This window comes from Danio rerio, chromosome 14, assembly GCF_052040795.2.
Source record: "Danio rerio strain M-AB ecotype USA chromosome 14, GRCz13ab, whole genome shotgun sequence".
NCBI classification, from domain to species: domain Eukaryota; kingdom Metazoa; phylum Chordata; class Actinopteri; order Cypriniformes; family Danionidae; genus Danio; species Danio rerio.
The window spans coordinates 50,327,759-50,355,085 of NC_141034.1; the positions used below are offsets into that span (position 1 = coordinate 50,327,759).

Genomic DNA, 27,327 nt, shown 5'->3' on the forward strand with positions numbered 1-27,327 from the left:
ATTTAAGGACGGGAAATCTGCCTTGTGCCATGGCGCATGATCTAAAAGGGTTGAGTTTATTTTCTTATTGAGTTATAGGTGTGTTTTGAGAATAAACCAATTGGAGTCTCATCTCCCATTCCCTTTAAGACCCAGCTGCGTCGCGCCTAGAGCGCATTCGCTATTTACAGGACGCAAAGTAAGTCTAAGTGGAAAAAATGAGCATTTCACAAGCAAAAAGTTAACAGTTACAGTTTCTTAACAGAAAACTGTTAAACAGAGCATCTACTGTGTGAGAATGAGAGATAATGGAACTACTTTCAATTTCGCTCTTGGATAGGGAACCCTTTACGCACAGACATCAATTAGTCTATAAATAATTAATTGCGTTTCTTGAGCGCAAATATTCGTTTCAAAACTATATTTAAATTCAGTTCTAATTTCCAGCAAACGAATAAATGAACAATAATAACAAAATGTGCTCAAAAACCTGAGTTATGTCCTAAAACGCATGCTGTGCCCCTTATGGTCTAAAACCTGACAGGTGGGCAAATCTAAGCTTGTTTTTAATAAAACAAATATAAATATGGATATAATAAATAATACTGCTAATAATAATAACTTTATACAAAAGCAAATTGTTATGAATGAACTGAAAAAGCCTCCCGAGATGAAGACTTAAAACCAGTGATTTTTCATATTTATGTAGGCTAGAAAATAATATGTTTTGTAATATTTTATTCCTTTATATTTATATTCTATATCTATTCTTATTATATCCTGTATATGTCCTTAATATTTAATTTTTTTCATATGTAAAGATATTTGCCTATTGCTCTCGTGCGTATTAAGCAGTGCGTAAGCGAGGCGCAACTCTGCGCCGGAGTTTAGACCGGGTTAGTTTTGGTCTAATAAAAAAACTATTACAGTTTCTCAAAATAGAGACGCGCTAGCGGTCCGCCTCAGAACGCCTTCCTTTTTAGACCAGAACGCCTATGGGCGCACAAATGAGCGCTAATGCATTTGCTATTTAAACAGCGTAGTGCAACGCCTCAAAACGACTCTTGCTCCAAGCTGAAACAACCAAAAGACCACTGCGCCACGCCTTGCGCCCCACTGCGCCGGGTGTATGATAGGGCCCATAGTGTCAAAGGTTTGGCAACAATTCTTTTAACCCAGCTAAGTCAAAAATTGGAACTTCAGGATGACAATGGCAAACATTCATCAGACCTAAATTGTAAAGGACGCCTTTGTTTTTAAGCATGAACTGTCCACCAGTAGGCTTATTATCACTTAATATTATTCTGAGGTGCTTCCAATAATTAATACACATCTATGCAACTATTCATGCAAATATACTTTTAGGTCAAACATGACATGACAAATGCTCACCGTAATCAAAGCTAAAATATTATAGTGTGCAACTATTTTATTTTTTAGCCAAGCAGTGCATGAAGCCATTTTTCATTGTAAGGAGGGCTGAAGAAATAACAGCCTGAAGTTTATAAATGATCCCCTCCCCCAGTTTGTTCAATTACATCATGGATGAAGTATCTGGCGGAGCGTCCCTGCTGAAACTGGGTGGATGTTTGGAAAGTCGTGTGGAGAACTTGGAAGAAACTAATCGATTCACAAGCTTTGTTTATATTCCGCATTTTTGACTTTGGCAGAAGGGGCAGCGAGACCTTTACTTTGAACTGCAACGCAAATCTCATTGATTTTGGTGAGGGCTTTATGCAGCGCATGCTTTAAATGTGTGAGATTTATATTCTTTGATTTATTATATTTACAATATTAAATATTAATAAGTGTTGAATTATTCACAACTTGCGTGCATAATGTGATTAAAGGTGCTTGTTTTAAAAAGTAATGTACATATATAGTGAATGTACAGTTGAAATCAAAATTATTAGTCCTCCTGTGATTTTTTTTTTCAAGCATTTCACAATGAATGTTTAACAGAGCAAAGAATTGTTCACAGTATTTCCTCTAATCTTTTTTCTTCTGGAGAAAGTCTTATTTGTTTTATTTCGGCTAGAATAAAAGCAGTTTTAAATTTTTTTCGAACCATTTTAAGGTCAAAATTATTACCCCTCGAGCATTGCCTACAGAACAAACCAATGTTAACTTGCCAAATAACCCTTACTTGCCTAGTTAACCTAATTAAGCCTTTAAATTACACTATAAGCTGAATTTTAGAATCTTAAAAAACATTTAGTAAAATATTATTTACTGTCATAGCGGCAAACGTAGAAGAAATCAGTTATAAAAAATAATTATTAAACGTGTTTGCAGGATAATGCGATTAAAGCTGCGTGTGTCTGTATTACATGTTTGAACAAAAAGCCCGAGTAGAAGAGGAATCGGGCCTTCTGCTGTGTTTGCAGGCGCAGCTGCATCATGCATCAGTTACCGCTGGCTGTTTGCCTGCTGCTGTCTCTGCTGACTGTAGACTCGTCCAAGAAGGGACGCAACTTGACTATCCATTCCTCACAGCTCAGCTGCAGTCTGCCAGGCCCTCAGGGACCCCCCGGGAGTCCAGGTTCAGCAGGTCCCAGTGGAGGAATGGGCAAGATGGGGATGCCAGGTGTTGATGGGCAGGATGGAAAGGATGGAGACGGGGGTGAAAAGGGAGAGAAAGGTGAAGCATATTTGTTGTGGCTGTCATAAGGTTAATGAAAAATAAACAGTACTGTGCAGAAGTCTTGGGACCCTAGTATTTTTACAAAAATAAAAAGGGTTAAAAGTCAGTTATTTCTATATTTTTCTAAAGCATGTCAGTTTGAATGAACTCCATATACATTTGCAAACAATATTTTTGTCATTAAATTGCACTTTGCAGTTTCAAAATAGTTATATACACTCACCGACCACTTTATTAGGTACACCTTATTAGTATCAGGTGGGACCTCCGTTTGCCTTCTGATCTGCCTTAATCCTTTGTGGTAGAGATTCAACTAGTTACTGGAAATATTCCTTAGAGATTTTAGTCCATATTGACATGATAGCATCACGCAGCTGCTGCAGATTTGTCGGCTGCACATCCATGATGCGAATCTACCGTTCCACCACATCCCAAAGGTGCTCAGAAGATGGGTACACTGTGGTCATAAAGGGATGGACATGGTCAGCAACAATACTCAGGTAGGCTGTGGCGTTGACATGATGCTCAATTAGTACTAATGCCTCAACCGTTGATACAATGCAGTATGGATCCATGCTTTTCTGTTGTTGACGTAAAAAATTCTGTCCCTACCATCCGAATGTTGCAGCAGGAATCGAGACTCATCAGACCAGGCAACGTTTTTCCAATCTTCTATTGTCTAATTTCGGTGAGCCTGTGCGAATTGTAGCCTCAGTTTCCTGTTCTTAGCTGACAGAAGTGGCAACCGGTGTGGTCTTCTGCTGCTTTAGCCCGTCTGCCTCAAGGTTGGATGTGTTGTGCGTTCAGAGATGCCCTTCTGCATACCTCGGTAGTAATGAGTGGTTAATTGAGTTACAAGTTTGAGTCTGGCCATTCTCCTCTGACCTCTGGCATCAACAAGGCATTTGCGCCCACAGAGCTGCTGCTCACTGGATATTTTCTCCTTTTTGGACCATTCTCTGTAAACCCTCCAGATGGTTGTGCATGAAAATCCCAGTAGTTTAGCAGTTTCTGAAATACTCAGATCAGCCTGTCTGCCACCAACAACCATCCCACATTCAAAGTCAATTAAATCAACTTTCTTCCCCATTCTGATGTTTGATTTGAGCTGCAGCAGATTGTCTTGACTATGTCAACATAACTAAATGCATTAAGTCATTGCCATGTAATTCGCTGATTGGAAAGTTGCGTTATTGAGCAGTTGGACAGGTGTACCTAATAAAGTTGCCGGTGAGTGTATATTTCCAAACATAATTTTTTTGTCAGTAAATTGTAATTGTAATATAAAATCTAAAGCTGTTATATAACTTCAAACTTTTGTTATATGTAACATTTTTAAAAGACTTCTAAAGATGCCAAAAAAATGTATCCATTCCCAAATGTAAGGTGAACAGGGCCGCCCTGGGTATCCCGGCAAACATGGACCACTGGGACGGCCAGGACTTGTCGGAAAGGCAGGTGTGAGGGGTCCCAAAGGTGTGCGAGGGCCTCCCGGAGTGTCCGGAGCTGCTGGGGTCAAAGGAGAGCCGGGAGATGTTGGAGAAACTGGTGCTCCTGGAGGCTGCGACTGCGGAGCTGAAGCACGATCTGCTTTCTCGGTTGCCGTGACCAAGAGTTATCCTAAAGAACGAACTCCCATCCGCTTCAACAGGATATTAATGAACGAGGGCGGACATTACAACTCCACCAGTGGCAAGTTTAACTGCGTTATTCCCGGTGTTTATTACTTTACGTACGACATCACATTGGCGAATAAACACCTGGCAATTGGACTCGTCCACAACGGCCAGTATAAAATCCGAACATTCGACGCAAACACCGGAAACTATGATGTGGCCTCGGGATCTACGATTCTCCGGCTGCAGAAAGGAGATCAGGTGTGGCTTCAGATCTTCTACTCAGAGCAAAATGGGCTGTTTTTCGATCCGTTCTGGACTGACAGCCTTTTCACAGGATTTCTCATTTTTGCTGATCAGGCTGAACCACCGAATGAGAAGATGACGAATAATTCTGGATCATCATGATTTTGGGTTTAAAATGAAACTCTGAAAGGAACAAGTTATTTGTCGGAAAAAAACTCATTTTACAACTCTCCAAGAGTTGATAATTTTGACTTTTACCATTTTTAAAATCTTTTCATTCCTTCTGGCGAGAGCACTATTAGCTTAACTTTGCATAAATCATTGATTTGAAATAGACCATCAATATAATTTAGCTACAAAAAAAACTAAAAAGTATTAAAATATTTTCTATTTAAAGCTTGACTCTTCTGTAGTTACATCATGAACTAAGACTGATGGAAAATTTAAAGTTCCTATTTTCTAGACTGTGTATTATACTATGTATTATACTCTCATTAGGCGTAATAATCAAGGAACTTTGCTGCTGTACCTGTCACAATTACCAGCGATCCCGCCACCGTTGCTTGCCTGACTATTCAGCTAAATAAACCTGCGTTTGGATCTGCACTCCCTCTTCAGCGTCTCTTCACATTACAGAATTATGCTGAGATGCTCGGGCAAGCAACGGTCAACACAGGGGCAAACAGATGTATACAGGGAACCAAGAGTCATGGTCAATAAACAGGCAGATGGTCAGGCAGCAGACTACGTAAAACAAACAAAACAAAGCAAGATTTAAACATGAAAAAGCAAGGCAAGTTAAACGCATCATAATGTTCACAACACTGCTTACAAGACTCAGCATTGAAGTGTGTGTGTGTGCTGTATAAATAATCCTAGTAATCAGTTCATGAGTAGCTTCAGCTGTGTCTGTCTGCAAATATGGGGATCTAGGCCAGGTGTGTGAGTGGTGCATGACTGGATCTTGTAGTCCATTTAATGGAGGATTTGTAGTTCTATGCAATAGTGTGTGTTTACCAGCGATCTGTGCAGGCTGAATCGATGGTGATTGTGACAATATCATGGCTGCAGTAGGCAAAATTATATTACGCAGTGCTATTATCTTATTACTTAGCTGTGGACTATTTTCAGGCACTGTGAAATATCATTGCGAAATGTTACCATACATTTACACTGCCGCCAGCAAGACCATCAAAATAGCCAGAAGTCATTCAATTTCAATGGAAATCTGTACAGTGCTTTTAGACGGTGTGATCATTGGGAAAAATTGTAATCAAGTCAAACTTATAGTAATGAGCTTTCGGAAACAAACATCAATAGTATCTGTCTGCGAACTGCAAGAGATGGGCATCACTTGTATTAGAGGCGTAACTAAGTTATCGAGATCCTATTAAACCATGTAAGCGGTCACAACGAGATGGTGGAAATAATACTTTCCAGAGAACAAATTCAGCAAATGTTTTCATGCGTTTCCTCAAAATTTATCCACAACCTATTCATTTGATATATTATTTATTATTCATTTAGCGACTCCACACGCTGACTTGTTCACCTGTTTTGTCATGACAGTTAGCCTACTCGGCGTCGCACCCTGTTGTTGCAAATAACAGTACATTGGCGAGCTCATCAAGCATGAAAACCTCCGCAACTTGAGTATTTGTAGACGTTTATAACTGTGATGGTGGGGTTTAGGGTTGGAGTTTTTGTAGACATGTATAACTGTGAGGGTTGGGTTTAGGTTTGGGGAAGCTGTAGACATTAATAACTGTAATGGTTGGGTTGGGCTAGGTGTAGACATTAATAACTGATAGGTACAGTGCCATCTTATCAACAACATAGTTTAGACATGTGGGTCTCAATAAGTTCAAGTTAAGCCTCTACTACAAGTTGTGCCCCTTTTATGTTACGCCCCTCTCTTGCAGTTTGCAGACAGACCCTATATGAATGTACAAGTCCACCTCTTTAGGTGATTCCAGAGCAGGGGTCACCAACCTTTATGAGAGCTACTTCTTGGGTACCGATTAATGGGGAGATTATAATAACATAACATAATTATACTTTATGTTTTTGGTAAAAATTAATGCTATTCATCCATGTGAAGACACTGATCATGTTAATGATTCTCACAAAAGTTATCAACAATGATTTAACAGGGTAGCAAATACCTTGTATTTAATGTATCAATGTGCAACACTTTATTTTTATATATCTCTGCAAGTATTTACATTTTTAAATGATTACTTCTATATTATATGAAGCTTACTGGTAAGTGGTACTATGGTGAGCTATTTTTAGAACAGGCCTGCGGGCAACACAAGTGATCCTCTCAGGCTACCTGGTGCCCGCGGGCACCATGTTGGTGACCCCTGTTCCAGAGAATGCAGTCAAATGAACTTTGGTTCCGACCACATTAATTCACTAGCAAAATGAAACCAGAGTTTAATTTTTTGCTTTGCGGGTTTCCTAATTTGTAATGTAGGATGCAAACAAAGAAATGTTATTTTGAAGACAAAGGCAATTAGATTTGCTCTACGAACAGCATGTTAAAATAAGACTAGCACTTAACAAGTGAACACAAAACCCTCACTGCACAAACAGCTTTTAACTGGTACATTTCATGAAAACATGTTCGATTGTCAGAGAGTCAACAGCAGGGCTGGAGCTAATGACATTATCGCCGGCAGAGGTGTGAACGCATGATTAGATTTGGGCATTGATCCGAATTGTTATTGTTATCAAATGATCCCTGAAGCCAATGTTTACAGTTTCTTCAAATCAGTAGAAAAACAAAAGGACAAAGCCGAGACAAGAGAAAGAGAGATGTGGAGTGATGCACTTATAAGAGAGTAACGTGATCTGTCCATATGCTTGATCCCAATCTCAGGCCCCAAAAATCAAAACACCCTTTCACCACAATGGACTTTTCACCACAAAGGACCTTTAGCCACATTAGTCTCCACGATACTGGACACACATGACCTTTGATCTTGAACAGGTCTGTTAATGTTAATGATTCTTTTTTCTGTTTTTTTTTATTGTTTATTTTCTATTTACAGCTAATCTTGTATTTCACTCTGGTTTAAAGGTTTACTATGACCTTGTCCTGTTGACACATGTTAGTAGAATTCTGTCCAAAATCCTAAAAATCTGAAGGAACATTTTGACCAAACAGCAGGCTGGTGTCTTCATAAACTGAGCATGCGGTATGAGGAAATGATTGAGAAAATACAAGTATTTAAAATATAATAATAATAATAATTAAGGGTGACAAAGTGGCTCAGTGGTTAGCACTGTCACCTCACAGCAAGAAGGCTGCTGGTTTGAGTCCCGGCTGGGTCAGTTGGCATTTCTGTGTGGAGTTTCCATGTTCTCTCCATGTTGGTGTGAGTTTCTTCCAGGTGCTCCGGTTTCCCACACTGTCCAAATACGTGCACTATAGGAGAATTAAAAAAACTATATTGGTGTGTGTGTGTTTAAATGAGTGTGTATGGATGTTTCCCAGTACTGGGTTGCAGCTGGAAGCGCATCCTGTGAAAAACATATGCTAGATAAGTTGGCAGTTCATTCCACTGTGGCGACCCCTGATAAATAAAGGGACTAAGCTGAAGGAAAATTAATAAATGAATAACAATTAGGACAAACAGATAAACATAATATATATTAACGTATATAACATTAAGTAATATTTCAATAAATAAATGACAAGTTTGTGGAATTGTTTGTGCAAAATTTTTTTTAAAGTTTCAAATGATTATAAAACAAACGTTTGATAAAATAAGTTTAAATAAATATTATCATTGGGATTAATCAGTAATAAAAGTTTTATTAAAACAATTAAATATAAATTTAATTTAAATGAAAATATTAAAATAAATGTATGCATAAAGAAATTAATGAATACAGTACTAGGAAAACAAGTAATAAAAAAGTTATTATTTTACTCAATATTACATTTTTGACCCATTTATAAAAATAACTTTTTAAAGTTTAATATCTTTATACTAAGAAAATTATATATTTAATTTTACTATTCGATTTTCCCTACAGATGATCATATTAAAAGTTGGAATCTGAAAGATTTGTTGTCATAAACAGAGCAGTTATTGAGGCTGAGTTCACAGTCAAATGTAAATATTATGTAAAGATATTACGTGTATGTGTTGTTTGAGTCATGGATAAATCTCTCCCACTGCAAACATAATCTTATGCACGCACGAATATTATACAAACACATCTTAACAGAACTAAAGCAAAGTTCAGTCATTGCTGTATCTAAAATATAAGTATTTCTTCTTTCCAGGTATTTCTGTCACCAAATATGGAAATGTGAGCTTTAAAAGGCGTATGATGTACGTCAACGATGACGAAATACTCTGATTTCCGTACGTCTTAGCACTTTCCACTCTGATTGGTGGAAGCATCTTCAAGCCCCTCCCATTCTCCGGTTTCTACTTCAGAGAAAGCACGGAGTGTTCTTTGACAGTAGAGCCAAACCATTTATCGTTTGGTGGGTAAACATCGCGTTGCAAAATTGGCCGTTTTGTAGTTTTTGCTACACGTTTTGATTTATTTATTATTTAGGTATGATAAAACCAAGATTATAATTTCATTAATATAAGCAATACTTAAATGATTGTGTGATTATATCAACTTACAAAACTCAAATCTTGGAACTCCCCTGTTAAACTATAGTTCACGTGTCAGCCTGGAATATGATGACACTTCTACCGGCATTTTTTCCATACAGCGAAAAGACAACGAAACTTGTCTAAGTAGCGTTAAAATGGAGAGTGTTATATAGGTTGACTTAACTTTTTCATCGTAAAGCGATTAGATTAAGTGAATTATTGTAAAGGACGAACGACTGGAGAATAATAATAATGTATCCCGCCCGGCGCTGTTCATCACTGTTTCACCGAGACCTGGCCGCAGTCTGTCTGTCATCATTGGGGACACATCCGAAAAAATCCGCTCAACCGAAGAAAAACAGCCTTCAGAGTTCACGACACCGGTCAAACTCATCGCCTCTGCTTCTCCGTCGTTTACAAGGTGATTAAGATTTCTTTACACATTCCTCTCGATTCCTCTCACAGCCGGTCGATACCTGTGTTTCAAAACTTTGAGTTCCCTTTGAAGACAGCAGGTGATGCGGAATGCGCAATTAACGCCCAAAAGCTGTCTAGACAAGCAGTTTACAGGTTCAAGACTAACTTATTGTGGTAAAGTTGGTTTTATATTCGCACATTAGTTTATTTTTGAACAGTGAAAACTTGTAACAAGGTGCCTATATTGTACTTTGAATATTCAGTGTAAAATAGCATGTAATTATGCTATTATAAAACAACATTGGCACCATTTTATTGATTGTAAACAATACTTTGGTAGTCATTGGCTGCTAATATGATTTTTCCCTTTTTATAATTTGCAAAGAATACTTTTATGAAATTCTATTATTAAGAAGAAAGCCCAAATGTGTAAATTTAAAGCCAACTTTACCTTGATGGGTGTAAATCAGTTTATTTGTGAGATGATTTAGGACCATCTGAATGATTATATCATATAACGTGTCAATCATGCTGTAACGGGTGACTCATGTATAGTGGGAGTGATGATGACTTGTCTTTTGCATCCTGTTATGTGTGAGAAATGACTAGTTTCTCATAACAAGGTCATAGTAACTCATTTGTCTGCTTATAAAAGATGTTTTGATTATTGACAAAGTAGAACAATACAGTCAAAAAATGTTGTTACCTTATACCTTAAAATTACATTTACTTAATTTATTTTAAAGTTAATGTTTTGTACAAAAGATGTTACGTTGGGGGCAGCACGATGGCGTAGTGGTTAGCAAGATCACCTCACAGCAAGGACACTGGTTTGAGCCTCGGCCAGGTCAGTTGGCGTTTCTGTGTGGAGTTTGCATGTTCTTCCCACGTTGGCGTGGGTTTCTTCTGGGTGCTCCGGTTTCCCCCATAGTCCAATGACATGCGATACAGGTGAATTGGGTTGGCTAATTGGCAATAGTGTATGAGTGTGAATAAGTGTGTATGGATGTTTCCCAGTGATGGGTTGCAGCTGGAAGGGCATCCGCTGTGTAAAACAACAGGTTGCCGGTTCATTCCACTGTGGCGACCCTGGATTAATAAAGGGACTAAGGCTAAGCCAAAAAGAAAATGAACAAATGAATGTATGTTGAGTTGGGGGTAGGTAGCACAGTAGGTAGCGCTGTCGCCTCACAGCAAGGTCGCTGGTTCGAGCCTCGGCTGGGTCAGTTGGCATTTCTGTGGGGAGATTTCATGTTCTCCCCGTGTTAGCGAAAGGGACTAAGCTAAAAAAAAAAAGAATGGATGTTATGAGTTGGTGTGTAATTAAGATCTGGTTTATATTAGTGCATGGTTTGGGATTAAAATATTTTTTTATTACGATTGGTAATTATGATTTGGTTTATATTAGTACCTGGTTTGGAATTGGTAAAAAAAAAATATATAGGAGTTTGAAATGCTGCATTTATCTGCTCAAATATACAGTAAAAAATGACAAATTAACACAACCTTGATATTTTTAGATTTATTTTAAAGTGGAATTTACTTTAGACTTAAGTCACATGATGTTTTTCAGAAAAATATACCGATTTTCTTATCATTGATCATAAGAACAGTTATTGTATTCAATATTTTGTAGAATTAGCAGTTTTTATTTAAGATACAATGGTTTCTAACAAAATAATAAATTGCCTAATAATAATAATGGCTAAAATAAAGCTTTCTTTTCTTTCAAAATCTTACTCCAAGCTTTTAATATGTAGTTTATGATACCTAGTGCATCAAACATAACCTTTTTATAAAATCTAAGTGAAAAAAGTGGCTTTATTACATGTCATGATTTTTTTTTATTCAGACATAGTTCACTTATGTATTTCGATTCTCGTCACTGAAGAGCAATGTTATTTATGCTGTTATAGGAATTCAAAATAAAAAAACAAGCTTTTATTTTTTATTAATAAAATTACATGCATTTATTATTTAAATAAAAGTATTTTAACTTTACAGTTTATTAGCTTGAATAATCCTTTGCTTTTTGTAATTCTTATTATTTATTTCAATAATCATTTTAGTACTAAGTCAACTGCAAATGCAGTGTTTAGTTTTTGGTTGCATTTTTAAAGTTAAAATTCATTATCAGACTTATATTCAACCGTTTTTTCATGACTTTAATTGTTTTTTTAATTAATAGCAAGGTGAAAGAAGCTTTCAATTCTCATAAGACGATACTCATTTAAAGTTACAGTTCTGTAGAAAGTATTCTTGTTATAATATTATTATATTTATTTTTTTTAATATTGTTTGTTGTGTCAGTGTGTTCTGTACTTGAATCTATTCTCGTGCACCTTCCCAGTAACATGATAGTCCAAGCTAAAGGTCAGCAAACAGTAACAGCACCCTAATGGTTCACTCCTCAAATTGAACCGTTTTTCTACGCTATCAGATTCTGATGTGGTCTCTCGACTCATTTTATATTTAACAAGCTCGTCTTTTGCGTCATTTGTGCAGTTGACTCACAGCATAAAACAGTAAGGACACATTGTGAATGAATGCATCTGTTCTCTGATATTGAAAAGAAAGAGGTTGACAAGCGTGTGGTATTTTAATCCACAAGTTACAAAGAGATAAAACTCAGTGCAGTGTAAGTGAATCCGGATCTGTGCGCACAAAGCCCCCTGTAGGGCAGCTCTTGTGTAAGGGATTTGACCTGGATCAGGACGAGGTCTGAGAACCAGGACGTTATGTAAGTTGGATTGAATAAGCTAAAACAAAAAAAAGTAGTTCCAGTAAATGCAGGGATATGAACAATCATAAAAATGAGCATTTATAATGATTTTTTTTAGTTGTCTGCATATATACGAGGGCTGCATGATATTGGAAAAAAAAACTGACATTGCAATATTTTATTTTTATGCAATATTTATTGTGATATTCTATATAAATTCACTAGATGAAATGTATAGCTGTATTTGGAGAGAATTGACAAAATTTTACATTGATTACTATGAGTTTGTAGAGAGCATCGGCATTAAATACACCAAACCAATCAAAAGTATTGATAAAATAGAGCAAAAATATAAATGAAAAACACCAACAGATGTTTCTTTTTCTCTGGGAATCTAGCAGTATTCAGGTGCACTAATTGAGTTTTCAAATATAAAATAACAGTGAAGTTTTCATTGTGTGTAAATATACATAAATGCAATTAATCTACAATGCAATGTGTTTAAAGTTAAAAACATTATAATTTCTTGTTCACGAATGCTTTAAATATTTACACAATAACGCGCCTTAAAAACAAAATCTAATTGTGATTTATCTGATCAAAATTGCTACTTAAAATGTGATTTACCATTTCATAAAATAGCTACAGGTTCGATGTGGAGGTTTTAACATCACCAAAGAGCTATCAAGTATAACCACAAAGTATGCTACTGTTTATTTAAAACCTGTTGCCATTTGTTTTCCAATAAAGTTCTTAGTAGTGATGAAAAAAAAAACTACAGTATTTTAAATTCAATTAAATTAAATGAATTATATATATATATATATATATATATATATATATAATCTTATATATTATAAAGATATATACCTTTAAACCTTAACCTTGGATGTGTCTCGCTCAATTTCTATGTTGAATATAGCCCCGGGCAAAGGTGTAGCTTCTCATTAAATTATTTAAGCATAGTTTTCAGGTTATAATTGGTGTGAAATGTCTTCCATAATATGGTTGACAGCGTGTATGCTAAACAAAAAATAGCTTTTAGAGAGTACATTTGTCACCAATTATCACACGCAATAATTTTACGCATCCCCAGGTTTGCACACCCTGCAGAACGCTTCGTTATCTTACATAATGTGTCAAATGAAGTGGTAAATGTCAGAACGATGTGCAAATGGCGCATCAGTTGCGTAACGAGGCTTTATAAGCTCTTGATGGTATGGAATAGAGTACATCTATATTTATTTTTTGCTTATTTGCTTTGGGTTATGGTTTAAAAATTGTTAAGCCTTGGCAATCAATTTAATTTAGGATTTTCCTACAGTGTTTATTAATGTGTTGATGTTCATTTATAAATATAAATCTTTGTTACATTGTTGACTTTCCATAATAAATTGTCTATTTTTTAATAAAACATTTTTTTCTTGATCTTGTGTATTATGGTTTGGGATTAGAAAATTATACATTTATTTATATAATTATATTTGAGTTTCAAATACTGCATTTATCTGCTCAAAAATACAGTTTAAGATTTTTTTTAGGTTTATTTTAAAGTGGAATTTATTTATGTGATGATAATCTGAATTTATATTTTTACTTCAGACTTAAATGCCACACAATTATTCAGATATCAATATGCTGGTTTGATTATCAATAAATCATAATAAGCATTTATTTTAAATAAAAAGATTTCTAAAAAAAAAAAAAAAGTTAGAATAGCTTTTATTAACCAATTTTGCTAAAATAAAGCTTTAATTTCTTTTTAAAAAAATGTCACTCTCTACTTTTAAAAAGTAGTTTTCTTTTTAGTTCATGATACCTAGTGCATATTATATTAATACATTGTATGGGATTAGTAAAAAATAGAAATGTATTTAGCTTATGATTACATTTGAGTTTCAAACGCTGCATTGATCTGCTGGAAAATACAGTGGAATAAAATGGAAATTATTCATGTGATGATAAACTGAATTTATATTATTACTTCAGACTTCAATTCCACCAATTTTTCACTTATGCTGATTTGCTTATCAATGAATTGGGGTTGCACAGTTTGGAGAAAAAACTGTAATTGTGATTTATCTGATCAAAATTGCTATTTAAAATGTGATTTACCATTTCATAAAATAGCTACAGGTTTGATGTGGTGGTTTTAACATCACCAAAGAGCTATCAAGTATAACCACAAAGTATGCTACAGTTTATTTAAAACCTGTTGCCATTTGTTTTCCCAATAAAGTTCTTAGTAGTGATGAAAAGTTAAAAAAAATAACTAGTGTTTTAAATTCAATTAAATTAAATGAATTATATATATAATCTTATATATTATAAAGATATATACCTTTAAACCTTAACCTTTAAAACCTTTACATATAGATTGTGTTACATTTTTCACATTGTTCATGATGATGTGCTTAAAAACTGTTAGAACTTTCAAAAACGATATGCTTGTTAACAATTTTGATAGCGCATTGAAATAAATGCAGCTTTTGTGATTTGAAAATTTCAGTTTAATAGCTGGATTAATCATCCAGGCCTAAAATATGCCTTCTAAAATATAGCCACTTTTATTAGCCAGTTTTGCTGAAATAAAGATTTTGTTTCTTTAAAAACTTTACATTTCTTTTTAGTTTATGATACCTAGTGCAACTAAATTCACCAAACATAACTTTATTATAAAATGTTGATGACAAAAAGTGACTTTATTAAATGATAGCCTAATAAACCATCTACCTCAATCCATAAATTAAATTAAAAGTGAACTGTTCCTGTCAGCCACGTGTGCACATATATGCCCAGGCACACATCGGGTCCCTCTCGTGATTTTCAAATGAGTCATTGTTCAGAATGAATGGCGAGGGAAGCACAGACACACTGGCTCATTCAGGAACCCTTTTGTCTAGAAACACACACTCTGATACACGCACTGTCACATCCGCAACCCCCAGAATATTCCCATATACAAAAGCCAAACAGTTTAATGGATGCTAGTGTTCTGCTGGGTCCGTTAACTCATTTCCTACACTAACCCACTGGATCGCCATTGGATTAATCTAAAGAGAAGATTGCGCCTTCAGTTCAACAGCATCTGAGACATCCGGTTAAAAAAGGATAAAGAGGTATTTTAAAAAAAAATTTCTAAGTCATAATTGCATGTGATTTAAAAATCTAAAATTATATTGGTTTTAACTGTATAATCACTGACTGAACAATTACTAAGCAATGAGCAGCATTACCCGTGAGTATTCAGCACTTGACTATTACATTAATAACTGGAAAATCTTTACTTGTCATGTATAAATAACAGCAAGATTCTGCTTTTACAACGTGAGAGTCTATATACTATATAATGGGTGAGATGTAGAAGTAATTTAACTGAGGAGGCAGACGGAGCAGGATGGATTCAGATGGTAAATGTAAGCTAGATGAATCAAAGCTATGTGTGTGTGTCTGGTTATAATATTTTGTTAAGCTGCGTTTAAAGTACGTGAGTTATCGTGAAAAGTGCTATACAATTAAACTTGAATTGGGCTGAATATTTAAATGAATACTGTTGATAAATATGACTACGTTATTGATTGAGTTTTTTTGACTTGATATATGTCATTGTTTATATTTTCTCAATGCATTTTTTGTACACACTCAGAAATAAAGGTACAAAATATGTCACTGGCGTTGTTCCCTTTTAAAAGGCACATTTTTGTAACGTAAGGGTGGACATTAGTACATTTAGGGTACACTTTTGTACCTTTAAGGTACTATGAGGCACACATTTGTACTTTTTAGGTATTAATATGTACCTTTAAGTACTTGGTAAAAGGGACCATCCAAGTGACCGATTTTGTACTTTTACTTCTGAGAGTGTAGTGCTTCAGTGTGAGAAAAGTGCCTTATAAATAAAATGTATTAATATTTTTAGTAGTAGTATTAGTAGTCGTTGTAATATTATAATTATAATGTAGTATGAAATAGAATTATTTAATGTTTGTGAAAGATAAATGCTGTATTTATTTGATCAAAAATACAACAATATTGTAAAATATTTAATCATTTCAAATGTAAATTAACCTTTTTTTCAACATTATGCTTGTTTTTATAGTGATTTTTAATCTATAAATCACATCCTCTCTAATTAAAAATGTTTATGTCTTAAATGAAATAAACACTTTTGTTGTGGTTAGTGCTAGTATAGTGTGTAGACGTGTAGTGTAACGGTTAGTGTTATTTGATGACAAATATTTGTGCTGCACACATGTATACTGTCATTCTTTTGGTATATTGCTAAGCATTTACCCCTTGCCTAGTTGTGGTTGTTTACTGAACTTAGAAAACAAGTATCTCACCCTCATGTCTTTTTTAATCTTTTTATTATTGTTCACTAGGCTAAGTTCTCGTGGGCTGCCTAAAAAACTAATTAATGTGGCTGTTTCTTGTCTGCAGGGAGATCAGGGTTCCCTACAGCACTGTTTGTTCTTGATATTGCATTAGCGAGCGAGGCTTGGTTGTCATGGCAGACAGTATATATACATAACATTATATTTATATTATAATTATATTAAAATATAGTATATAATAGAATTATTTAATGTTTGTCAAAGACATATGCTGCATTAAATACAGCAAAACAGCAATATTATAAAATATTTAAACATTTCAAATATGAATTGGCTTTTTTTCGACAATTTGCTTGTTTTTATAGTGATTTTTGATCTATAAATCACATCCTCGCTGATCAAATGTTTATGTCTTAAAAAATAGAAACTTTTGTTGTGGTTAGTGCTATTATAATGTATAGACATATAGTGTAACAATGGTTAGTGTTATTTGATGACAAATATTTGTGCTATATGTATGCTGTTATTAAAGTAAAGGCCTACTGGTTGTGGATGTTTAACTGAACTTAGAAAGTAAATATCCCATCCTCATACCTTTCTAAAACCTTTTTATTACTGTTACTAGGCTAAATTCTTGTGGGCTGCTTAGGAAACTAATAAAGGTGGCTGTTTCTTGTCTGCAGGGAGATCAGTGTTCCCTCCAGCCCTGTTTGTTCTTGAGATTGCATTTGTGAGCGAGGCTTAGTTGTCATGGCAGACAGTAGAGTCAGCGGTTTCCACAGCTGCAGTTAAGCCATTGTCTAATATGATGATTAATTTACATGCTAGCATCCAGAGGTCTAACTAGCTAATGAGGTAAATGAAATATTATCTAAGTTAGTATGCAAGCCAGCAAACATGTGCACACTTATGCAAGAATCTTAACATGTGATTCATGTCTGACTTCACCTTTAAACAAGTCTAGACACATGCTGAGACATCGCTCTGTCAACCACACAATCTTCTTTCTCAACTTATCGATGCATTCAGAGTAGTGCTTTTTTAGCATGTTAATAATAACACTGAGATTTTAAATAATAAAAGTAATAAGTAAAACATTTTAAGTTTTGTATTATAGACCCACAAATGCAAAACCCATGATAAGCAACCGAACCAGTGCTTGCGTCTGCACTTTAAATAGCTTCCATGTGCCGTCATGCTACTGTTTATATTGTCATACACAGTGTACTGCACTTCTATTTATATCTCCATGGCTGCTGTTTGTTTTGGAAGAAGTTCTGCGTGTCGCCTTTCATGTACTACTGTGTATTCTGCATTGAAACATGCTATATTTTTCTATAATGATTAAAATAGACAAAGTCAAAGTGCCTTATGCATTTTCAGATGCTACCTTCCATATAGTGCAGGGGTGCCAAACTCAGTTCCTTGAGGGGCGCAGCTCTGCAGAGTTTAGCTTTAACCCTGATTAAACACACCTGATCTAAATAATTGAGTCCTTTAGGCTTTTTTTTTTAAACATACAGGTATGTTGGAGCAGGGTAGGAACTAAACATGATATAGTTTAAAGCGATTGGCAGAGCTCACCTCTCAAAGGCCAAACTTTCAAAAATATAGAGTTAATTGTTACTGAGAGAAAATACCTGTTCACGCGATGCGTTATAAGAACATTCAAGTGTTCTTGAGCTTAGATGGATGTATTTTCTATTCATTTTCAGTGATTATGAATCTGTAAAGTTGTGTTTGTGTGTGTGTGTGTCTGCAGTGTGTCAGATGGGCAGCAACAGCAGCAGTAGACTCTTCAGTACTCTGGCCCAGACTCTGAGCAGCGCTGCATTGACAGACCCACATGTGGATGCTGATGACTATGAGTATGAGCAGGCCGATCCAGACGTGCTGCTGCGTGAGTGCGGAGAGGTTTTGAGGAATCGACCGCCTCGACTGCACCGGGAGTTCATCATGACCAGAGCCTGTTCACTACAGAATTCACCCCTCCGCATCATGCAGTGGAATATTCTAGCTCAAGGTACACCGTCTTTCTGCTTGCGTCATGTACTCATAGTTGATTTATAGGAGGTAACGTAATCCTGGGGTTTTTCCACTCGCTTCCGTCACTGTGCTTAAGTTAAAGCAAATTATTCAAGTATGTTTTAAAAATACTGGTGAAACATTTTAGGTTTAAAATCATAAATACAGCATTGTTCAGTAGTAGGGGTCTGTACATTTAAATATATATATATTACTAAAATTTAAAAATAGCTATTATTGTTTCAATGTATTTTAAAACGCAAGTTATTCCTGTGAGGGGAAGCGTAATTTTCTGCCTCATTACTCTAGTTTTTATTGTCACATGATCCTTCAGACATCTTTCTAATCTGCTGATTTGCTGATCAATTATTATCAGTGTTATGCTGCTTTATTTTAAAACTGGGATATAAGGCAGAGATAGAGATGAATTAAAATCATTTACTTAAAATGAAACATTTTTTTGTTTCAAACTTTTAATACTGCATAAAGATATAAATGTAAGATATAATGTAAAGAAGTACATAAAACAATAAACAAATTACTTTTCCACAGTGTCAAGAAATCATGTGGTAAAGCTAAACTGTAATTACTATAAAAAGATCTTGTTTTAAACATACAAAATTTTTATCTGAAGTTAATTAACTTTCTTAATCAGAAGCCATTAAAATAATAATTAAATATTTGCAACAATTATTGTGAAAAGCACTTAAACAAATAAACTTGAATTGAACTGAATAAAATGACTTGACAAATTAAGATAAAAATATAAATTAAAAACCAGTAATTCAGTCTATATATAGAAATCAGAGCGAAATTCGTAATCATTTAACGTAATCTCAACTGAAAAATTTAAATAGCATGGGACAGAGTAGCTCCTTCCCTTTAAAAAAATGTTTTGTTTTTGTCACTGCTCTGCCAGTGAGAGTAGTTGAGCTCAAGTGCATCAAATGAAAAGCGTCTTGAAGGGGGCGGGGCATGTCAGACAACAGAGAGCATTTGATTGATCAAGATTTGATGAAAAACTAAAGTATGAGATGACTTGAAAAAAAAGTTAGTCGATTAAGAAGCTTTGGATTTTTATACCAGTTTTACATTTTCTAAACATGATTTTTTTCACTGTTTTGGAGCACACTAGCTAATCAATATCCTTTAAACCTATAGACTAAAGCTAACATCTAAAGTTTTTTACATTCAATTTTTTCGAGACCTTTAAGACCCCGCAGGCACCATGTAATTTAGACTGTTAAAACAATTACTCAGGCTGCATCTGAAATCGCATACTTCCATACTATATATTAAGTTAAAAACAGTATGCGAGCTGAATAGTATGTCCGAATTCATAGTATTGAAAAAACAATATGCGAGAAGTACCTACTAATTCCAGCGAGATTCTGAAATGCACATCTAATTCGCTTGTTAAGTGTGACGTCACGCGAAGCGGCTTCCGGATCCAAGCTCTCTATAAAACTGTATGGGAAGACTCAACAAATGGTAATAATAATCATTTATAAAGTGCTGTAATACTTTCGAAAATCACGATCGCAATATATATATATATATATATGTCCATGCCTAATATCCGATGGCCAGAACATCCGTGTGAAGCGACGAAACTGATGTGGGTAGATCACAAGATAATGACAAATGAAGGATGTAGCACATACGAACTTCGTACTACTAACATTCATACTATAGAACGTACTTCTCTAACAGTTGTGTATTAAATTATCAAATTAAGCACCTACTCGACTAGTAGGCCATTTGAGACAGCCTTAGTGATACTAAAAACACTCAAAAGTGATCTTCTCAATCTTTTTCTTGTGTATCTTCAGCTCTTGGCGAAGGCAAAGATGGTTTTGTGCGCTGTCCAATGGAGGCGTTGAACTGGTCGGAGCGCAAGTATCTCATCCTAGAAGAGATCCTCACCTACAGGCCAGACGTGTTGTGTCTGCAGGAGGTGGAGCATTACTTTGACACGTTCCAGCCTGTGCTCTCCAGCCTGGGCTATCAGAGCAGCTTCTGCCGCAAACCCTGCTCCCCCTGCCTGGACGTCCACAATAACAACGGCCCAGACGGCTGCGCTCTGTTCTTCAACCGCCGCCGCTTCCAGATGCTCCACACGGCGCATCTCAGACTCTCCGCCATGATGCTCAAAACCAACCAAGTAGCCGTCGTCGCTACGCTTCGATGTAAGCTCACAGGACAAGTTTTCTGTGTCGCCGTAACGCATCTTAAAGCACGAAGCGGATGGGAAGCATTTCGTAGTGCGCAAGGAGCAAATCTCCTCCAGCAGCTTCACGAAATAACCTCCCAATCAAACCCAGAGATGCATCAGGACGACCAAACAGAGGGTATTCCTTTGATAGTGTGTGGGGATTTTAATGCAGAGCCCAACGAGGAAGTGTATCGGCATTTTAGGAGTTCTTCATTAGGGCTAGACAGCGTTTATAAATGTCTAAGTGACGACAGGACCACTGAGCCGCCTTATACAAGCTGGAAAATCCGGCCTAGTGGAGAGTGCTGCTCCACGCTGGACTATATTTGGTATTCGGAGAAAGCCTTCGAGGTGGACGCTGTGCTGAGGATACCGAGCGAAGAGCAGATCGGCCCGGACCGGCTTCCTTCATTTCATTATCCGTCAGATCATCTGTCTCTGGTGTGTGACCTCAGCTTCAGTCAGCAGCCTCATAGGCTCATGTAGCTGTCAATCATTCATGCAGACGTTATTAGAGCTTGTGTGTGTGTGCGCGTGTGTGTTTGTCTGAATGTGAGAATGCATTAGTTGTATTATAGCGCAGAATGTAACTTATTCACATACACCTTATTTGTATGGAGGACGAAACCTGCAAAAACAATAAATAAATAAGCAAATAAATAAATACACAAATTCCTGCATAAGACAATAAATAAATAATTAAATAAATAAATTTAAAATATGCACATAAAAACCAATAAATGAATAAATATACACACAAATTACTGCATAAATTTAAAAAAATAATAAATTAGCAAATAAATTAATTAATTAATAAATAAATACACAAATTCCTGCATGCATAAAATAATTTTAAAAATGCAAAAAAAATAAATGAATAAGTAAATACGCAAATAAAAAAATTAATAAATAAATACACCCATTCCTGTATAAATAAAACAAATAAATATGCAAATAAATAAATTGACAAATTCCTGCATAAATAAAACAATTAAAAATATGCAAATAAATAAATAAATTGACAAATTCCTGCATAAATAAATAAATAAATAAATAAATAAATGTATATATAATTCTACAAATTCCTGCGTGAATAAATATATAAATAATTAGTTGTGCGGTGTAAAAGCGGGAAGAATCTATTTTCAGTTTACCATTGCCTTATTCCACCAACATCCGTGTAATTTATTTAATTATTAATCTGCCCACACTATTTATATATTTATTTATGCAGGAATTTGTGTTTTTCATGTATATTCAATTATTTATTTGCATAAATATTCATGCCAGAATATGTGGATTTATTTATTAATTAATTAATTTATTTATTTATTTTTTTGTTGGTTTTGCAGGTTTCGTCCTCCATATATTTAGACCTGCTGATGTAGGTCTAAAGGGGGTAGTTCGCACAAAACTGAAAATTTTGTCATTATTTTATTTTCATTCAAATCTGTTTGAGTTTCTTTCTGCTGTTATCTGAAACTATAATTAAGATGTTTTGAAGAAAGCTGGCAACCAGGGACTTTTACAGTATCTATTTTTCCTACATTCAAAATAAAAAAGTAGTAAATTAAATGTTTTTAATGTAAGTGGTTGCAAACTATTTATATTGGCTAAATTTAAACAAACAAATTAATTTGAACATTACTAAATTGTATTTGTTTAAATTCAGCTTATATCAATTGTTTGCAACCACTTACATTAAAAAAAATGTAGTAATACCAATTAATGATTTTTTTCAGTGTACTACAGAAGTCAATGGTTGCAGGTTTTCAGCATTCTTCAAAATATCTTCTTTAACGTTCAACAGAGTACTCATAACTGTTTAGAACCACTTAAGAGTGAGTAAATACAGAGAAAATTTTCCATTTTGAGTAAACTATGCCTTTATTGCACCTCCGTGCTGCTTATTTTCCTTGATGGAGATGAATGATGAGGCTCTTATTGTTGTTGTTATACAGAGGTTATGCGGTATACTGTAATTTATTAAGATCTCAGGAAGATGCGTATTCTTGATTTAAAGTGGACAAATGGAAATATGTTTCTATTTATATTTACTGTAGTTATTTCTATAAGTAATACTGTATTCATTCATATGTTTGCCACTGACCAATAATATATAAAACATCACAGTATATATGAATTGTGTGGTCTCTTTCTTTGACAAGCAATGTTAAATCAGTTTGTTATTACAGCAAGCTTGATTCATTTCTAGATCACAATGTGTTGGGATTGTTCAGTTTAAAATTATATAAAGGATAATGGGTAATAAACAGCAGCTGTAAAGGTATATTCACACGTCATGAACACAGATTATAAAATGCTTTCCTATCTTTTAGCACCCTGATGTGGTCAAGACCCAGTAGGACATTTGAACTCTGAAGGCTTTCTGGGTGTCATTCGACTCATTTCTGAGTAATTTCATCTGTAGGTTACAAAAGCGGTCTATTATGCAGCTCAACGTTCATTCCTTTATTTATTTTCCTTTGGCTTAGTCCCTTTATTCATCAGGGGTCACCACAACGGAATGAACCACCAACTTATCCAGCATGTTTTACACAGCAGATGCCCTTACAGCTGCAACTCAGTACTGGGAAACATCCATACACACTCATTTACACACATACACTACAGCCAATTTAGTTATTCCAATTCACCTATGGCCCATGTGTTTGGAAACTGGAGCACCCGGTGGAAACCCACACTAACATGAGGAGAACATGCAAACATCACACAGAAATACCAACTGACCCAGCTGAGGCTTGAACCAGCAACCTTCTTGCTGTGAGGGGACAGTGATAACCACTGAGCCACTATGTCGCCGTCAGCTCAATGTTGAGAATGATGGGGATGGTTTAGAGATTGTCATCATCAATTTTAATGTAACCTTTTATTTATGTGTTTTATTGTTGATATACAAAAAAGCTAACGGAAATTTAATGTTTCAATTTAAATGCAGCAATTTTATTTAAAATATACATACTGTCAACCGACAGATAGAGGACAATGCAGATACTTTGGTGACCAAATTAAGGCAAAGGCAGATTCTACTTGACTAGTGTATTCAGCATTGAACTCCACTGTGTTATAAATGTGATTATGCAGGGTTCAACGCTAAGGATTTTTTAACTTTTAAATTTTTTTTAATCCTTTTTTTTAACTCGTTCCATTGATTCAGATTTTTACTTGGCCAGGAAAAATTTTCACTGGACCCGCAAAAAAAAGAAAAGAAAAAGAAAATTGAAGTTAATAGCTATTTCTAGCCACATATTTTAAATAATTTGTCAAAAACAACATCTGTGAATCAAGAATTTAATTCAGAATAGTCCCTTCATTCATCAGGGGTTGCCACAGCGGAATGGACTGCCAACTTATGCAGCATATGTTTTACACGGCAGATGCCCTTACAGCTGCAACCCAGTTATTGCAATAAGTTATCATTTAAAAAAATATACTGCATTAGTACGATTTATTCACTCATTCATTTTCTTGTCAGCTTAGTCCCTTTACTAATCCAGGGTCGCCACAGAGGAATGAACCACCAACTTATCCAGCTCATTTTTACGCAGCGGATGCCCTTTCAGCCACAACCCATCTCTGGGAAACATTCACACACACACACTCATACACTACGGACAATTTAGCCTAGCCAATTCACCTGTACCGCATATCTTTGGACTGTGGAAGAAACCGGAGCACCCGGAGGAAACCCACACGAACGCAGGGAGAACATGCAAACTCCATACAGAAACGCCAACTGAGCCGAGGATTGAACCAGCGATTTAAATTACATTACTTTAGTACGATTTGAAGTAATGTTTTTATTGACTTTTAAATATGAAATAAATTCTTAAATTACACATGGCAACTTTAATGTAAAATAGTTTGGTATATTTACCTTCGGCTCACAACTCTCATTCGAAAAGCTTTGGGCACCCCTGGTCCAACGAATCTGAAGTCTCTCATTTCTCAGCTTCAGCTAAAACTAGCACAGAAAACAAGCTTACTTTCTTTCACTTCAAAATAACCTGTTTTAAAATCAATAACTTAACATATGGAACGAGTAGTACATATTAAAAAAACATACCTCTTCAAAAGGTTATTCCCATTACTTCAAAATCGGGAGATTTTGATGACGGATTTTTACTTGCCCTGGAAAAATTTTCACTGGCCCCACAAAAAAAGAAAAGAAAAAGAAAATAAAAGTTAATAGCTATTTCTAGCCACATATTTTAAATATTTTGTTAAAAACAACATCTGTGAATCAAGAATTGAAATATTTAAAAAATGTTAAAATATGTATAATGAGCAAAATTCAAAGTGTTATGCAAACAAAAAGAGCAGTATGGAAAATGTGCAGGTAACATGGGTTTCACCCATGTAAATGTCTTCTTCCAAGACGTTAGAAACAGACATTTTCTTTTACCCTTATAATTTGATGTTGCCGTCACTTTCCTGTATTGGTTGTTACGAGGTTATGGACAAAAATAGCATGCTCCAAACATCAAATCAGATTAGAGGAACCGAAAAGAATTATGGTGGTTCCAACATTACAGAGAAGGTAGCATTTAAAGACGTAAAAGCACAAACTTAAAATGCACACAATTGACAAATAGTTGCAGGCAAATTAAACTTTAGTGACAAGGCAGCACTGTCCCGATCAGGCCAGTAATTATCTTGTCTACTGTCCCAAGCGTCTTTCGTGCTGGTCCTGGGCCATCGGGCAGTCCTTATTGTTGAGCCCTGTTATGTTTTTATTGCAATAAGTTCATTTATTTACCTTCAGCTTAGTCCCTTCATTCACCAGGGGTCGCCACAGCGGAATGAACTGCCAACTTATCCAGCATGTTTTACACGGCGGATGCGCTTCCAGCTGCAACCCAGTTATTGCCATGAGTTATCATTAAAAGAAAATACTGCAATAGTACGATTTAAAGTAATGTTTTTATTGACTTTTAAATATGTAATAAATTCTTAAATTACACATGGCAACTTTAATGTAAAATAGTTTGGTATATTTACCTTCGGCTCACAACTCTTATGATTTTTGGTTTTCAGCCCCTCATTCGAAAAGCTTTGGGCACCCCTGGTCCAACGAATCTGAAGTCTCTCATTTCTCAGCTTCAGCTAAAACTAGCACAGAAAACAAGCTTACTTTCTTGCCATTTAAATAACCTGTTTTAAAATCAATAACTTAACATATGGAACGAGTAGTACATATTAAAAAACATACCTCTTCAAAAGGTTATTCCCATTACTCCAAAATCAGGAGATTTTGATGACGGCGGGTCGGTTTTAGCGGGAAACTCCACACCTCGTTTGTCGATATTCATTCATTCATTTTCCTTCGGGTTTGTTTCTTTGTCGCCACCGCAGAATGAAACACCAGTTTGTCTAACGTTATATTTAAGGTTTAATTCTTACATGGATGAAATGACAACTTGCTGCCTTCGACAATAGACTGTTACAGCCGAAAAATTTGTAAACTGAAATGAGTTTACAAAAAACAGTAAAAACGACGGTCATGGTTGCTAAAATACGAATCTACTTGACTACATAGCACTTAATTTGCTAAGTCTACAAACTGTTTACGTTGGAGGTCTGCTTTGGTGTATTTTAATAACCTTTTAATATTAATGACATCCAGTTTGACCCCAAGTGACGTATGTCAGCTTTGTTAACATTTTCAAAGTTTTCCTCAAGTAAAAACAACAGCGATATATAACTTACGTGTTCATAAGACATATTTTCGGACATCCGTGTATTTTTCATAATTAGGAGAGTTTTGATTGATGATAATCACTGTTAATCACTCATGATAACCAAGTACAGTTAGATGGACAGCAGCGCCAAGTCATCAGACTCATCCGCGGAGCCAAAGCACGACTCATGTAATAATCAAAAGTGTCCCTCCGCGTGTCTTTTAAATTTTATTTATGCCTCAACATTTGACACTGTAGCTTTAAATAGTAAAAGTATAATATAAATATTATGAATAATATTAATGTTTTTAATTCTGATTGAACAACTGAAGTGAATAAAAACTTTAATATTAAAATGTTACTACATATTGGGTAGGGCTGTCGCCTCACAACAAGGTCGCTGGTTCGAGCCTCTGCTGGGTTAGTTGGCATTTCTGTGTGGAGTTTGCATGGTCTCCCCAGATGCTGTGGATCCAAAGACATGCATAAGTGAATTGGGTAAGTTAAATTGTTCGTAGTGAATGGGTGTTTCCCAGTGTGGGGACTGCTTTAAGGGCACCAGCTGCATAAAACATATGTTGGATAGGTTGGCAGTTCATTCCGCTGTGGCGACCCCTGATTAATAAAGGGACTTAGGCCAAGAGAAAATGAATTAATGAATACTAGGCAGTGTGTTGGCACAGTGGGTAGCGCTGTCGCCTCACAGCAAGAAAGTTGCTGGTTCGAGTCCCGGTTGGGCCAATAGGCATTTCTGTGTGGAGTTTGCATGTTCTCCCTGTGTACGTGTGGGTTTCCTCCA

The 27,327-nt window shown here is 35.5% G+C and overlaps 2 protein-coding genes and 1 long non-coding RNA gene across 8 annotated transcripts; 2 read left to right on the forward strand and 1 right to left on the reverse strand.

Annotated features, from left to right (window-relative positions):
* Positions 1 to 830: 830 nt before the first annotated feature.
* Positions 831 to 7,949, forward strand: c1qtnf2 (C1q and TNF related 2). 2 transcript variants are annotated; one of them, XM_087282088.1, is made up of 3 exons: positions 831 to 1,702; positions 2,367 to 2,620; positions 4,010 to 7,949. In XM_087282088.1, the coding sequence occupies exons 2-3, from the start codon at positions 2,380 to 2,382 to the stop codon at positions 4,645 to 4,647; spliced, it is 879 nt and encodes a 292-aa protein (XP_087138214.1). In that variant the 5' UTR covers positions 831 to 1,702; positions 2,367 to 2,379; the 3' UTR covers positions 4,648 to 7,949. The 2 variants fall into 2 exon arrangements, with proteins under 2 accessions (XP_087138214.1, XP_087138215.1); XM_087282089.1 differs by having other exon boundaries at positions 1,493 to 1,702; positions 2,326 to 2,620.
* LOC147840904 (uncharacterized) lies at positions 2,393 to 26,764 on the reverse strand. 4 transcript variants are annotated; one of them, XR_015507984.1, is made up of 8 exons: positions 26,557 to 26,764; positions 26,060 to 26,220; positions 25,849 to 25,959; positions 25,607 to 25,699; positions 24,914 to 24,993; positions 24,725 to 24,811; positions 7,783 to 7,918; positions 2,393 to 2,487 (listed from the first exon to the last, which is right to left on the reverse strand). It is a non-coding gene; the product is annotated as an uncharacterized LOC147840904 (long non-coding RNA). The 4 variants fall into 4 exon arrangements; XR_015507985.1 differs by lacking the exon at positions 7,783 to 7,918; XR_015507983.1 differs by lacking the exons at positions 2,393 to 2,487; positions 7,783 to 7,918 and adding an exon at positions 7,538 to 7,775 and having other exon boundaries at positions 23,621 to 24,811.
* On the forward strand, positions 8,964 to 22,963 carry nocta (nocturnin a). Of its 2 annotated transcripts, none has more exons than XM_087282084.1 (3): positions 8,964 to 9,534; positions 18,349 to 18,609; positions 20,444 to 22,963. In XM_087282084.1, exons 1-3 carry the CDS (start codon positions 9,366 to 9,368, stop codon positions 21,310 to 21,312), a joined length of 1,299 nt encoding a protein of 432 aa, XP_087138210.1. In that variant the 5' UTR covers positions 8,964 to 9,365; the 3' UTR covers positions 21,313 to 22,963. The 2 variants fall into 2 exon arrangements, with proteins under 2 accessions (XP_087138210.1, XP_087138211.1); XM_087282085.1 differs by lacking the exon at positions 8,964 to 9,534 and adding an exon at positions 15,093 to 15,371.
* Positions 26,765 to 27,327: the final 563 nt, after the last annotated feature.